Source organism: Toxotes jaculatrix, chromosome 2 (assembly GCF_017976425.1).
Source record: "Toxotes jaculatrix isolate fToxJac2 chromosome 2, fToxJac2.pri, whole genome shotgun sequence".
NCBI classification, from domain to species: domain Eukaryota; kingdom Metazoa; phylum Chordata; class Actinopteri; family Toxotidae; genus Toxotes; species Toxotes jaculatrix.
The window spans coordinates 22,589,497-22,602,996 of record NC_054395.1 but is presented as its reverse complement, the minus strand read 5'-3'; the positions used below and the strand labels follow the sequence as shown (position 1 = coordinate 22,602,996).

Sequence of the window (13,500 nt, the reverse complement as noted above, 5' to 3'; positions counted from 1 at the left end):
ACGTTTTTTATGACATTTTGATGTCAAAAAATTTTTTGACTTTCTTTGGCCGATTTTGACGGCTTACTATACTATAACGTTTTTTATGACATTCTGAGGTGAAAAAATTTTTTGACTCTTTTTGGCCGATTTTGACGCCTTACTATACTATGACGTTTTTTATGACATTTTGAGGTGAAAAAAATTTTTGACTTTTTTTAGCCGATTTTGACGCCTTACTATAGTATGACGTTTTTTATGACATTTTGAGGTCAAAAATTTTTTTGACTTTTTTTGGCCGATTTTGACGCCTTACTATACTATGACGTTTTTTATGACATTTTGAGGTGAAAAATTTTTTTTGACTTTTTTTGTCCGATCTTGACGCCTTACTATACTATGACGTTTTTTATGACATTTTGAGGTCAAATTTTTTTTTGACTTTTTTTGGCCGATTTTGACGCCTTACTATACTATGACGTTTTTTATGACATTTTGAGGTGAAAATTTTTTTTGACTTTTTTTGGCCGATTTTGACGCCTTACTATACTATGACGTTTTTTATGACATTTTGAGGTAAAAAATTTTTTTGACTTTTTTTCAGCCGATTTTGACGCCTTACTATAGTATGACGTTTTTTATGACATTTTGAGGTAAAAAATTTTTTTGACTTTTTTTGCCGATTTTGACACCTTACTATACTATGACGTTTTTTATGACAGAAAAGTCAAAAAAAAATTTTTGACTTTTTTTGTCCGATTTTGACGCCTTACTATACTATGACGTTTTTTATGACATCTTGTTGCAAGAAAAAATTTTGACTTTTTTATCCGATTTTGACGCCTTATTATACTATGACGTTTTTTATGACATCTTGAGGCTAGAAAAAATTTTGACTTTTTTTGGCCGATTTTGACGCCTTACTATACTATGATGTTCTTTATGACATTTTGAGGTGAAAAATTTTTTTGACTTTTTTTGTCCGATCTTGACGCCTTACTATACTATGACGTTTTTTATGACATTTTGAGGTGAAAAAAAATGTTGACTTTTTTTGGCCGATTTTGACGCCTTACCATACTATGACGTTTTTTATGACAAAAAAGTCAAATTTTTTTTTTAACTTTTTTTGGCCGATTTTGACGCCTTACTATACTATGACGTTTTTTATGACATTTTGAGGTAAAAAATTTTTTTGACTTTTTTTGGCCGATTTTGACGCCTTACTATACTATGACGTTTTTTATGACATTTTGAGGTAAAAAATTTTTTTGACTTTTTTTTAGCCGATTTTGACCCCTTACTATAGTATGACGTTTTTTATGACATTTTGAGGTAAAAAAAATTTTTTGACTTTTTTTGGCCGATTTTGACGCCTTCCTATACTATGACGTTTTTTATGACATTTTGAGGTGAAAAACATTTTTGACTTTTTTTGGCCGATTTTGACGGCTTACTATACTATGACGTTTTTTATGACATTTTGAGGTAAAAAATTTTTTTGACTTTTTTTGGCCGATTTTGACGCCTTACTATACTATGACGTTTTTTATGACATTTTGAGGTGAAAAATTTTTTTTGACTTTTTTTGTCCGATCTTGACGCCTTACTATACTATGACGTTTTTTATGACATTTTGAGGTCAACATTTTTTTTGACTTTTTTTGGCCGATTTTGACGCCATACTATACAATGACGTTTTTTATGACAAAAAAGTCAAATTTCTTTTTTTTAATTTTTTTGGCCGATTTTGACGCCTTACTATACTATGACGTTTTTTAAGACATTTTGAGGTAAAAAATTTTTTTGACTTTTTTTGCCGATTTTGACACCTTACTATACTATGACGTTTTTTATGACAGAAAAGTCAAAAAAAAAAATTTGACTTTTTTTGGCCGATTTTGACGCCTTACTATACTATGATGTTTTTTATGACATTTTGAGGTGAAAAAATTTTTGACTTTTTTTAGCCGATTTTGACGCCTTACTATACTATGACGTTTTTTATGACATTTTGAGGTGAAAAAATTTTTTGACTTTTTTTGGCCGATTTTGACGCCTTACTATACTATGACGTTTTTTATGACATTTTGAGGTGAAAAAAATTTTTGACTCTTTTTGGCAGATTTTGACGCCTTACTATACTATGACGTTTTTTATGACAAAAAAGTCCAAAATTTTTTTTTGACTTTTTTTGGCCGATTTTGACGCCTTACTATACTATGATGTTTTTTATGACAAAAAAGTCAAAAAAAAATTTTTTGACTTTTTTTGGCCGATTTTGACGCCTTACTATACTATGACGTTTTTTATGACAAAAAAGTCAAAAAAAATTTTTTGACTTTTTTTGTCTGATTTTGACGCCTTACTATACTATGACGTTTTTTATGACATTTTAAGGTCAAAAATAATTTTGACTTTTTTTGGCCGATTTTGACACCTTACTATACTTTGACTTTTTCATGACATTTTGAGGTGAGAAAAAATTGTGACTTTTTTTGGCCGATTTTGACGCCTTACTATACTATGATGTTTTTTATGACATTTTGAGGTAAAAAAAAATTTTGACTTCTTTTGGCCGATTTTGACGCCTTACTATACTATGACGTTTTTTATGACATTTTGAGGTCAAAAAAAATTTTGACTTTTTTTGGCCGATTTTGACGCCTTACTATACTATGACGTTTTTTATGACATTTTGAGGTCAAAATTTTTTTTGACTTTTTTTGTCCGATTTTGACGCCTTACTATAATATGACGTTTTTTATGACATTTTGAGGTCAAAAAATTTTTTGACTTTCTTTAGCCGATTTTGACGCCTTACTATACGATGACGTTTTTTATGACATTTTGAGGTCAAAAAAATTTTTGACTTCTTTTGGCCGATTTTGACGCCTTACTATACTATGACGTTTTTTATGACATTTTGAGGTGAAAAAAATGTTTGACTTTTTTTGGCCGATTTTGACGCCTTACTATACGATGATGTTTTTTATGACATTTTGAGGTGAAAAATTTTTTTGACTTTTTTTGGCCGATTTTGACGCCTTACTATACTATGACGTTTTTTATGACAAAAAAGTCAAATTTTTTTTTTGACTTTTTTTGGCCGATTTTGACGGCTTACTATACTATGACGTTTTTTATGACAAAAAAGTCAATTTTTTTTTTTGGACTTTTTTGGGTCGATTTTAACGCCTTACTATACTATGACGTTTTTTATGACATTTTGAGGTGAAAAATTTTTTTGACTTTTTTTGTCCGATTTTGACGCCTTACTATACTATGACGTTTTTTATGACAAAAAAGTCAATTTTTTTTTTTGACTTTTTTTGGCCGATTTTGACGGCTTACTATACTATGACGTTTTTTATGACAAAAAAGTCAAATTTTTTTTTTTTGACTTTTTTTGTCCGATTTTGACGCCTTACTATACTATGACGTTTTTTATGACATTTTGAGGTGAAAATTTTTTTGACTTTTTTTGGCCGATTTTGACGCCTTACTCTACTATGACGTTTTTTATGACATTTTGAGGTGAAAAAATTTTTGACTTTTTTTGGCCGATTTTGACGGCTTACTATACTATGACGTTTTTTATGACAAAAAAGTCAATTTTTTTTTTTGACTTTTTTTGGTCGATTTTAACGCCTTACTATACTATGACGTTTTTTATGACATTTTGAGGTGAAAAAATTTTTTGACTTTTTTTGTCCGATTTTGACATCTTACTATACTATGACGTTTTTTATGACAAAAAAGTCAATTTTTTTTTTTGACTTTTTTTGGTCGATTTTAACGCCTTACTATACTATGACGTTTTTTATGACATTTTGAGGTGAAAAAATTTTTTGACTTTTTTTGTCCGATTTTGACGCCTTACTATACTATGACGTTTTTTTATGACAAAAAAGTCAAATTTTTTTTTTGACTTTTTTTGGTCGATTTTAACGCCTTACTATACTATGACGTTTTTTATGACATTTTGAGGTGAAAAAATTTTTTGACTTTTTTTGTCCGATTTTTACGCCTTACTATACTATGACGTTTTTTTTTTGACATTTTGAAGTCAAAAAAAATTGTGACTTTTTTTGGCTGATTTTGACGCCTTACTATACTATGACGTTTTTTATGACAAAAAAGTCGAAAAATTTTTTTGACTTTTTTTGGCCGATTTTGACGCCTTACTATACTATGACGTTTTTTATGACATTTTGAGGTGAAAAATTTTTTTTGACTTTTTTTGTCCGATCTTGACGCCTTACTATACTATGACGTTTTTTATGACATTTTGAGGTCAACATTTTTTTTGACTTTTTTTGGCCGATTTTGACGCCATACTATACAATGACGTTTTTTATGACAAAAAAGTCAAATTTCTTTTTTTTAATTTTTTTGGCCGATTTTGACGCCTTACTATACTATGACGTTTTTTAAGACATTTTGAGGTAAAAAATTTTTTTGACTTTTTTTGCCGATTTTGACACCTTACTATACTATGACGTTTTTTATGACAGAAAAGTCAAAAAAAAAAATTTGACTTTTTTTGGCCGATTTTGACGCCTTACTATACTATGATGTTTTTTATGACATTTTGAGGTGAAAAAATTTTTGACTTTTTTTAGCCGATTTTGACGCCTTACTATACTATGACGTTTTTTATGACATTTTGAGGTGAAAAAATTTTTTGACTTTTTTTGGCCGATTTTGACGCCTTACTATACTATGACGTTTTTTATGACATTTTGAGGTGAAAAAAATTTTTGACTCTTTTTGGCAGATTTTGACGCCTTACTATACTATGACGTTTTTTATGACAAAAAAGTCCAAAATTTTTTTTTGACTTTTTTTGGCCGATTTTGACGCCTTACTATACTATGATGTTTTTTATGACAAAAAAGTCAAAAAAAAATTTTTTGACTTTTTTTGGCCGATTTTGACGCCTTACTATACTATGACGTTTTTTATGACAAAAAAGTCAAAAAAAATTTTTTGACTTTTTTTGTCTGATTTTGACGCCTTACTATACTATGACGTTTTTTATGACATTTTAAGGTCAAAAATAATTTTGACTTTTTTTGGCCGATTTTGACACCTTACTATACTTTGACTTTTTCATGACATTTTGAGGTGAGAAAAAATTGTGACTTTTTTTGGCCGATTTTGACGCCTTACTATACTATGATGTTTTTTATGACATTTTGAGGTAAAAAAAAATTTTGACTTCTTTTGGCCGATTTTGACGCCTTACTATACTATGACGTTTTTTATGACATTTTGAGGTCAAAAAAAATTTTGACTTTTTTTGGCCGATTTTGACGCCTTACTATACTATGACGTTTTTTATGACATTTTGAGGTCAAAATTTTTTTTGACTTTTTTTGTCCGATTTTGACGCCTTACTATAATATGACGTTTTTTATGACATTTTGAGGTCAAAAAATTTTTTGACTTTCTTTAGCCGATTTTGACGCCTTACTATACGATGACGTTTTTTATGACATTTTGAGGTCAAAAAAATTTTTGACTTCTTTTGGCCGATTTTGACGCCTTACTATACTATGACGTTTTTTATGACATTTTGAGGTGAAAAAAATGTTTGACTTTTTTTGGCCGATTTTGACGCCTTACTATACGATGATGTTTTTTATGACATTTTGAGGTGAAAAATTTTTTTGACTTTTTTTGGCCGATTTTGACGCCTTACTATACTATGACGTTTTTTATGACAAAAAAGTCAAATTTTTTTTTTGACTTTTTTTGGCCGATTTTGACGGCTTACTATACTATGACGTTTTTTATGACAAAAAAGTCAATTTTTTTTTTTGGACTTTTTTGGGTCGATTTTAACGCCTTACTATACTATGACGTTTTTTATGACATTTTGAGGTGAAAAATTTTTTTGACTTTTTTTGTCCGATTTTGACGCCTTACTATACTATGACGTTTTTTATGACAAAAAAGTCAATTTTTTTTTTTGACTTTTTTTGGCCGATTTTGACGGCTTACTATACTATGACGTTTTTTATGACAAAAAAGTCAAATTTTTTTTTTTTGACTTTTTTTGTCCGATTTTGACGCCTTACTATACTATGACGTTTTTTATGACATTTTGAGGTGAAAATTTTTTTGACTTTTTTTGGCCGATTTTGACGCCTTACTCTACTATGACGTTTTTTATGACATTTTGAGGTGAAAAAATTTTTGACTTTTTTTGGCCGATTTTGACGGCTTACTATACTATGACGTTTTTTATGACAAAAAAGTCAATTTTTTTTTTTGACTTTTTTTGGTCGATTTTAACGCCTTACTATACTATGACGTTTTTTATGACATTTTGAGGTGAAAAAATTTTTTGACTTTTTTTGTCCGATTTTGACATCTTACTATACTATGACGTTTTTTATGACAAAAAAGTCAATTTTTTTTTTTGACTTTTTTTGGTCGATTTTAACGCCTTACTATACTATGACGTTTTTTATGACATTTTGAGGTGAAAAAATTTTTTGACTTTTTTTGTCCGATTTTGACGCCTTACTATACTATGACGTTTTTTTATGACAAAAAAGTCAAATTTTTTTTTTGACTTTTTTTGGTCGATTTTAACGCCTTACTATACTATGACGTTTTTTATGACATTTTGAGGTGAAAAAATTTTTTGACTTTTTTTGTCCGATTTTTACGCCTTACTATACTATGACGTTTTTTTTTTGACATTTTGAAGTCAAAAAAAATTGTGACTTTTTTTGGCTGATTTTGACGCCTTACTATACTATGACGTTTTTTATGACAAAAAAGTCGAAAAATTTTTTTGACTTTTTTTGGCCGATTTTGACGCCTTACTATACTATGACGTTTTTTATGACATTTTGAGGTCAAAATTTTTTTTGACTTTTTTTGTCCGATTTTGACGCCTTACTATAATATGACGTTTTTTATGACATTTTGAGGTCAAAAAATTTTTTGACTTTCTTTAGCCGATTTTGACGCCTTACTATACGATGACGTTTTTTATGACATTTTGAGGTCAAAAAAAATTTTGACTTCTTTTGGCCGATTTTGACGCCTTACTATACTATGACGTTTTTTATGACATTTTGAGGTGAAAAAAATGTTTGACTTTTTTTGGCCGATTTTGACGCCTTACTATACGATGATGTTTTTTATGACATTTTGAGGTGAAAAATTTTTTTGACTTTTTTTGGCCGATTTTGACGCCTTACTATACTATGACGTTTTTTATGACAAAAAAGTCAAATTTTTTTTTTGACTTTTTTTGGCCGATTTTGACGGCTTACTATACTATGACGTTTTTTATGACAAAAAAGTCAATTTTTTTTTTGGGACTTTTTTGGGTCGATTTTAACGCCTTACTATACTATGACGTTTTTTATGACATTTTGAGGTGAAAAATTTTTTTGACTTTTTTTGTCCGATTTTGACGCCTTACTATACTATGACGTTTTTTATGACAAAAAAGTCAATTTTTTTTTTTGACTTTTTTTGGCCGATTTTGACGGCTTACTATACTATGACGTTTTTTATGACAAAAAAGTCAAATTTTTTTTTTTTGACTTTTTTTGTCCGATTTTGACGCCTTACTATACTATGACGTTTTTTATGACATTTTGAGGTGAAAATTTTTTTGACTTTTTTTGGCCGATTTTGACGCCTTACTCTACTATGACGTTTTTTATGACATTTTGAGGTGAAAAAATTTTTGACTTTTTTTGGCCGATTTTGACGGCTTACTATACTATGACGTTTTTTATGACAAAAAAGTCAATTTTTTTTTTTGACTTTTTTTGGTCGATTTTAACGCCTTACTATACTATGACGTTTTTTATGACATTTTGAGGTGAAAAAATTTTTTGACTTTTTTTGTCCGATTTTGACATCTTACTATACTATGACGTTTTTTATGACAAAAAAGTCAATTTTTTTTTTTGACTTTTTTTGGTCGATTTTAACGCCTTACTATACTATGACGTTTTTTATGACATTTTGAGGTGAAAAAATTTTTTGACTTTTTTTGTCCGATTTTGACGCCTTACTATACTATGACGTTTTTTTATGACAAAAAAGTCAATTTTTTTTTTTGACTTTTTTTGGTCGATTTTAACGCCTTACTATACTATGACGTTTTTTATGACATTTTGAGGTGAAAAAATTTTTTGACTTTTTTTGTCCGATTTTTACGCCTTACTATACTATGACGTTTTTTTTTGACATTTTGAAGTCAAAAAAAATTGTGACTTTTTTTGGCTGATTTTGACGCCTTACTATACTATGACGTTTTTTATGACAAAAAAGTCGAAAATTTTTTTTGACTTTTTTTGGCCGATTTTGACGCCTTACTATACTATGACGTTTTTTATGACATTTTGAGGTCAAAAATTTTTTTGACTTTTTTTGGCCGATTTTGACGCCATACTATACTATGACGTTTTTTATGACAAAAAAGTCAAATTTCTTTTTTTAAATTTTTTTGGCCGATTTTGACGCCTTACTATACTATGACGTTTTTTATGACATTTTGAGGTCAAAAATTTTTTTGACTTTTTTTGGCCGATTTTGACGCCTTACTATACTATGACGTTTTTTATGACATTTTGAGGTAAAAAATTTTTTTGACTTTTTTTTAGCCGATTTTGACGCCTTACTATAGTATGACGTTTTTTATGACATTTTGAGGTAAAAAATTTTTTTGACTTTTTTTGCCGATTTTGACACCTTACTATACTATGACGTTTTTTATGACAGAAAAGTCAAAAAAAAAAATTTGACTTTTTTTGTCCGATTTTGACGCCTTACTATACTATGACGTTTTTTATGACATCTTGAGGCTAGAAAAAATTTTGACTTTTTTTGGCCGATTTTGACGCCTTATTATACTATGACGTTTTTTATGACATCTTGAGGCTAGAAAAAATTTTGACTTTTTTTGGCCGATTTTGACGCATTACTATACTATGATGTTCTTTATGACATTTTGAGGTGAAAAATTTTTTTGACTTTTTTTGTCCGATCTTGACGCCTTACTATACTATGACGTTTTTTATGACATTTTGAGGTGAAAAAAAATGTTGACTTTTTTTGGCCGATTTTGACGCCTTACTATACTATGACGTTTTTTATGACAAAAAAGTCAAAATTTTTTTTTAACTTTTTTTGGCCGATTTTGACGCCTTACTATACTATGACGTTTTTTATGACATTTTGAGGTAAAAAATTTTTTTTGACTTTTTTTGGCCGATTTTGACGCCTTCCTATACTATGACGTTTTTTATGACATTTTGAGGTGAAAAACATTTTTGACTTTTTTTGGCCGATTTTGACGGCTTACTATACTATGATGTTTTTTATGACAAAAAAGTCAAAAAAATTTTTTTTGACTTTTTTTGGCCGATTTTGACGCCTTACTATACTATGACGTTTTTTATGACAAAAAAGTCAAAAAAAAATTTTTGACTTTTTTTTTCTGATTTTGACGCCTTACTATACTATGACGTTTTTTATGACATTTTAAGGTCAAAAATAATTTTGACTTTTTTTGGCCGATTTTGACACCTTACTATACTTTGACTTTTTCATGACATTTTGAGGTCAAAAAAAATTTTGACTTTTTTTGGCCGATTTTGACGCCTTATTATACTATGACGTTTTTTATGACATTTTGAGGTCAAAATTTTTTTTTGATTTTTTTGGGCCGATTTTGACGCCTTACTATACTATGACGTTTTTTATGACATTTTGAGGTCAAAAAATTTTTTGACTTTTTTTGTCCGATTTTGACGCCTTACTGTACTATGACGTTTTTTATGACATTTTGAGGCCAAAAAAAAATCGGACTTTTTTTGGTCGATTTTGACGCCTTATTATACTATGACGTTTTTTATGACATTTTGAGGTCAAAAAATGTTTTGACTTTTTTTGGCCGATTTTGACGCCTTACTATACTATGACGTTTTTTATGACATTTTGAGGTCAAAAATTTTTTTGACTTTTTTTGTCCAATTTTGACGCCTTACTATACTATGACGTTTTTTATGACATTTTGAGGCCAAAAAAAAAATCGGACTTTTTTTGGCCGATTTTGACGCCTTACTTTACTATGACGTTTTTTATGACATTTTGAGGTCAAAAAAAAAATTGACTTTTTTTGGCCGATTTTGACGCCTTACGGCCATATGATCTTTTTTATGACATTTTGAGGTCAAAAAAAAATTTGACTGTTTTTGGCCGATTTTGACGCCTTACTATACTATGACGTTTTTTATTACATTTTGAGGCGAAAAAAAAATCAGACTTTTTTGGCTGATTTTGACGCCTTACGGCCATATGATGTTTTTTTATGACATTTTGAGGTCATATTAAAATATGATTTTTTTTTTGCCCTATTTTGACACCTTACTGCTGTATGACATTTTGAGGTCTTACCAAACTATAACGTTTTTTGGCATATTTTGACACCTATGACATGTTTTATGACATTTTGAGGTCTTACTAAAAAATCACTTTTTTGTCATATTTTGATGCATTAGTATATTATGACGTGTTTTATGACATTTTGAGGTCTTACCAAACTATGACTTTTTTTTGGCATATTTTCACGCTTTTTGGCCGTATGACATGTTTTATGACGTTTTGAGACTTTTTTTTAAATGGTGCAATATGGTTATGGTGTTTTTGGTTCAGTAACCCGATTGGTAATCGAATGGAGACCTCAATAATTGCAATCAAATCGAATCACGAAATTGGACCGATTAACCATCCCTACAGTGCAGTATCATTCTCTCCCCCGATCGTCTTCATCCTTCTTTTGCTGACATAAATCTCATATTTGGATTTATCAATAAATAAGACTTTTTCCCTTCATGCACTGTGAAATGCTGGTATATCTTAGCCCATGCCAAGTGTTTAGAAACTGCTACTCGTCCTCCAAGATCACAACAAGACAGCCTTCTTTTGACAGCACTTTTGCTGACTGGAGTCTTCTGTGATGAAGTTGCTTTTCTGTTTCTCAGGGAACTAAGCTTGATGTATTGATCTTCGGATGGTGTGGTCACCTTTGGTCTGTCTTATCGAGCTTTGACACAACTGAGTCAGTGTTTTAGAGTTCCATGCTCCCTTAGAAACCTTCAGCCTAATCATGATTTGACGATGAGAAAGCCCTTCTTTATTTATTAAAAAAATGGACCTCTGACACTTTCCCTTAGCTCTGGCAGCATTTTTTCCACATTCACAATGCCACTGTTTAACCAATGATCCTCTGGTATTTTAAGGCACGGCCTTATTTATAACAGGTGAACACTGGCTACAAGTTGCGTCACTTGAAAGAGCCTCTGGTGAGCAGATCAAACGCACCTGATTGCCACCTAAATGTTTGCTTCAATGAAAAGGATACAGTTCAAGTAAATCAGATTTGTTTAAATTTGATTCCTGACTTCAAGACAGCGCAGAAACTTAAATAGCTGATTTTACATGACATGACTTCTTGTGTTTTCAAATATTAAGGATTTTCCATGTGGTCTCAGACTATACACACACACACACACACACACACACACACACACACACACACACACACACACATACATCCATACATATAAAGTTTTAAAAAAAAAACTCTTATAAAAACTGTAACTTCTGAATTTACAAGTTCAGCGTAATGTGTTTTAGAACATGAAAGAGACTGAGTGTTGACCTTGAAGAGAGCTGCATCCTCTGTCTGTTTGTAGTCCTTCTTGGCTGCATGTTTCCACGGGATCCTGAACATAGTTTTGTCCTCATCCTCCCAGCACAGTCCTTCATATTTCCCACTCTCTATCTGAGTTATCAGCCACTCTTTCAGATGCAACTTGGCTCCTTCTTCCATCTTCAGCACATACTTTGTGTTACGGGAACAAAACTCCTCTCTCAGACGTCAGAGATACATGTGCAAATTGGCTCGCACACAGTTTAATCACGTTCCCTCCTTGCAAACGGAAAAAAGGCAATATTTTATCCCGATGCTGCCAGTCTGATTTTAAGAACAACACAACAGCCCTGTGATATAAAGAAATTCACAAGTAAACGTTACAGGCAAAGAGACCCCAATGCAAACTTAAATGCAGAAGTCGTAACTAAAATTAAGTGCCCTCTGGAAGCGAAAGCGAAAGCTTTGAGCTTATTTGATACTTTCGGTTTCCCGCTGCTTGCTGCGAAAAAAATCAGTCATTTCCAAGTAAGGTTATCGAGGGAGGGTGAGAAACGAGCAGGTCGCTGAGTTTTTAAAAAAATCAGTGACACTGTCTTCATACGAAAAGAATTTCAATTTTAAAGTTATGATCCGTTTTCTTGGGAAATTCTCCACAGAAGTGAGCATGTGGGCAACAGGACGACAGGAAGCATTAATCACACATGCCAAAATGAAGCACACATATACCAACTTACAGACACACATATACAGATAAACATGTACCAATCATACCGAAACGTTCACGTGAAAATGAAAGTAGGTGGGTGTAAAGGACTTTTTTTTTTCCTCTAAAGCTCCACCTCCGGGTTACAGGATTGACTGACTGGGGACTGCTGAAAGAAGGTGCTGATCAGGTAATAATAATGTGCGGGCGGTCAAAAAAAAAAAAAAAAAATCCAAAAGGAAAGACAGAAGCATAAAAAATGAGCTAAGGGTGTGATATAATGCTGTAGCATATGAACAAACACACTGTATCGCTTCCCCCAGCAGAGGGCAGTGTAAATCTGTGCTACTGCCTATTCCCCCACAAAGTAAACTGTTATTTTATCCACCAAACAACTGTGCATTTAAGACAGAATGCTATAAAATAATTATGAAAAATACAAATAAAAACAACATGGTGTAAGGATTAAAATTGTCTTATTATTAAAATTCAAGGCTGAGACCACATCTGTATTAAACTACTATGACTTGAAGACCCAGATCAAGTAGAGCTGCTCTGTCAGTCACTGGTACTTATGGCTGGTTTTGGTGAGAATTGCTTTCCAGGGGTTTGTTCAGGCACTGCAAACAGTGATATTGCACAATAATCCAGGCCCCCATATTTACAGCAGGCAGCCACTGTGGATCCCCTTCCCTTTTTAATACATCTATTGTCAAGCCTGTGCTGTTAACTGAATCAGAATCAGTTAACTGAATCAACACCCTGTAGCGGTTATTGCTGTAATCAGTAAGAAAACTTTTATAAGGTTTTTAAGAAATTCTTCACACTCTGAAATCTCAACAGGTCTCCACTATTCTCCTCACTACACTACTGCACTGGAAAACAGCACGGCAAAAGGTCAGTGCCAAATATTACACTCAGCCTGTTTATTTATATAGCACATTATTACACATAAGTTCTTGGTTTGCTTTTAAGTGTGGAAAAACCTATGACAGATCTAAGGTCAGTAGGTAGAGTATGTAGCTACAATCCAAGCAAATATTTGTGTGGGAACATACAAAAGACACAAGTGTAATGCCAGCAGGTGTCTTCCATCAACTTGGCAATTTAATTCTGC

The 13,500-nt window shown here is 31.2% G+C and overlaps 1 protein-coding gene across 1 annotated transcript in view; it reads right to left on the bottom strand.

Moving 5' to 3' along the window:
• irf10 (interferon regulatory factor 10) overlaps window positions 1-12,442 on the bottom strand; it is a 28,411-nt gene extending 15,969 nt beyond the window's left edge. Inside the window, exon 1 of the mRNA XM_041064365.1 lies at window positions 11,687-12,442. Within this exon, the coding sequence (XP_040920299.1) occupies window positions 11,687-11,857 (171 nt within the window). The 5' untranslated portion in view covers window positions 11,858-12,442. The remainder of the gene's footprint in view (window positions 1-11,686) is intronic.
• Between the last annotated feature and the right edge of the window lie 1,058 nt (window positions 12,443-13,500).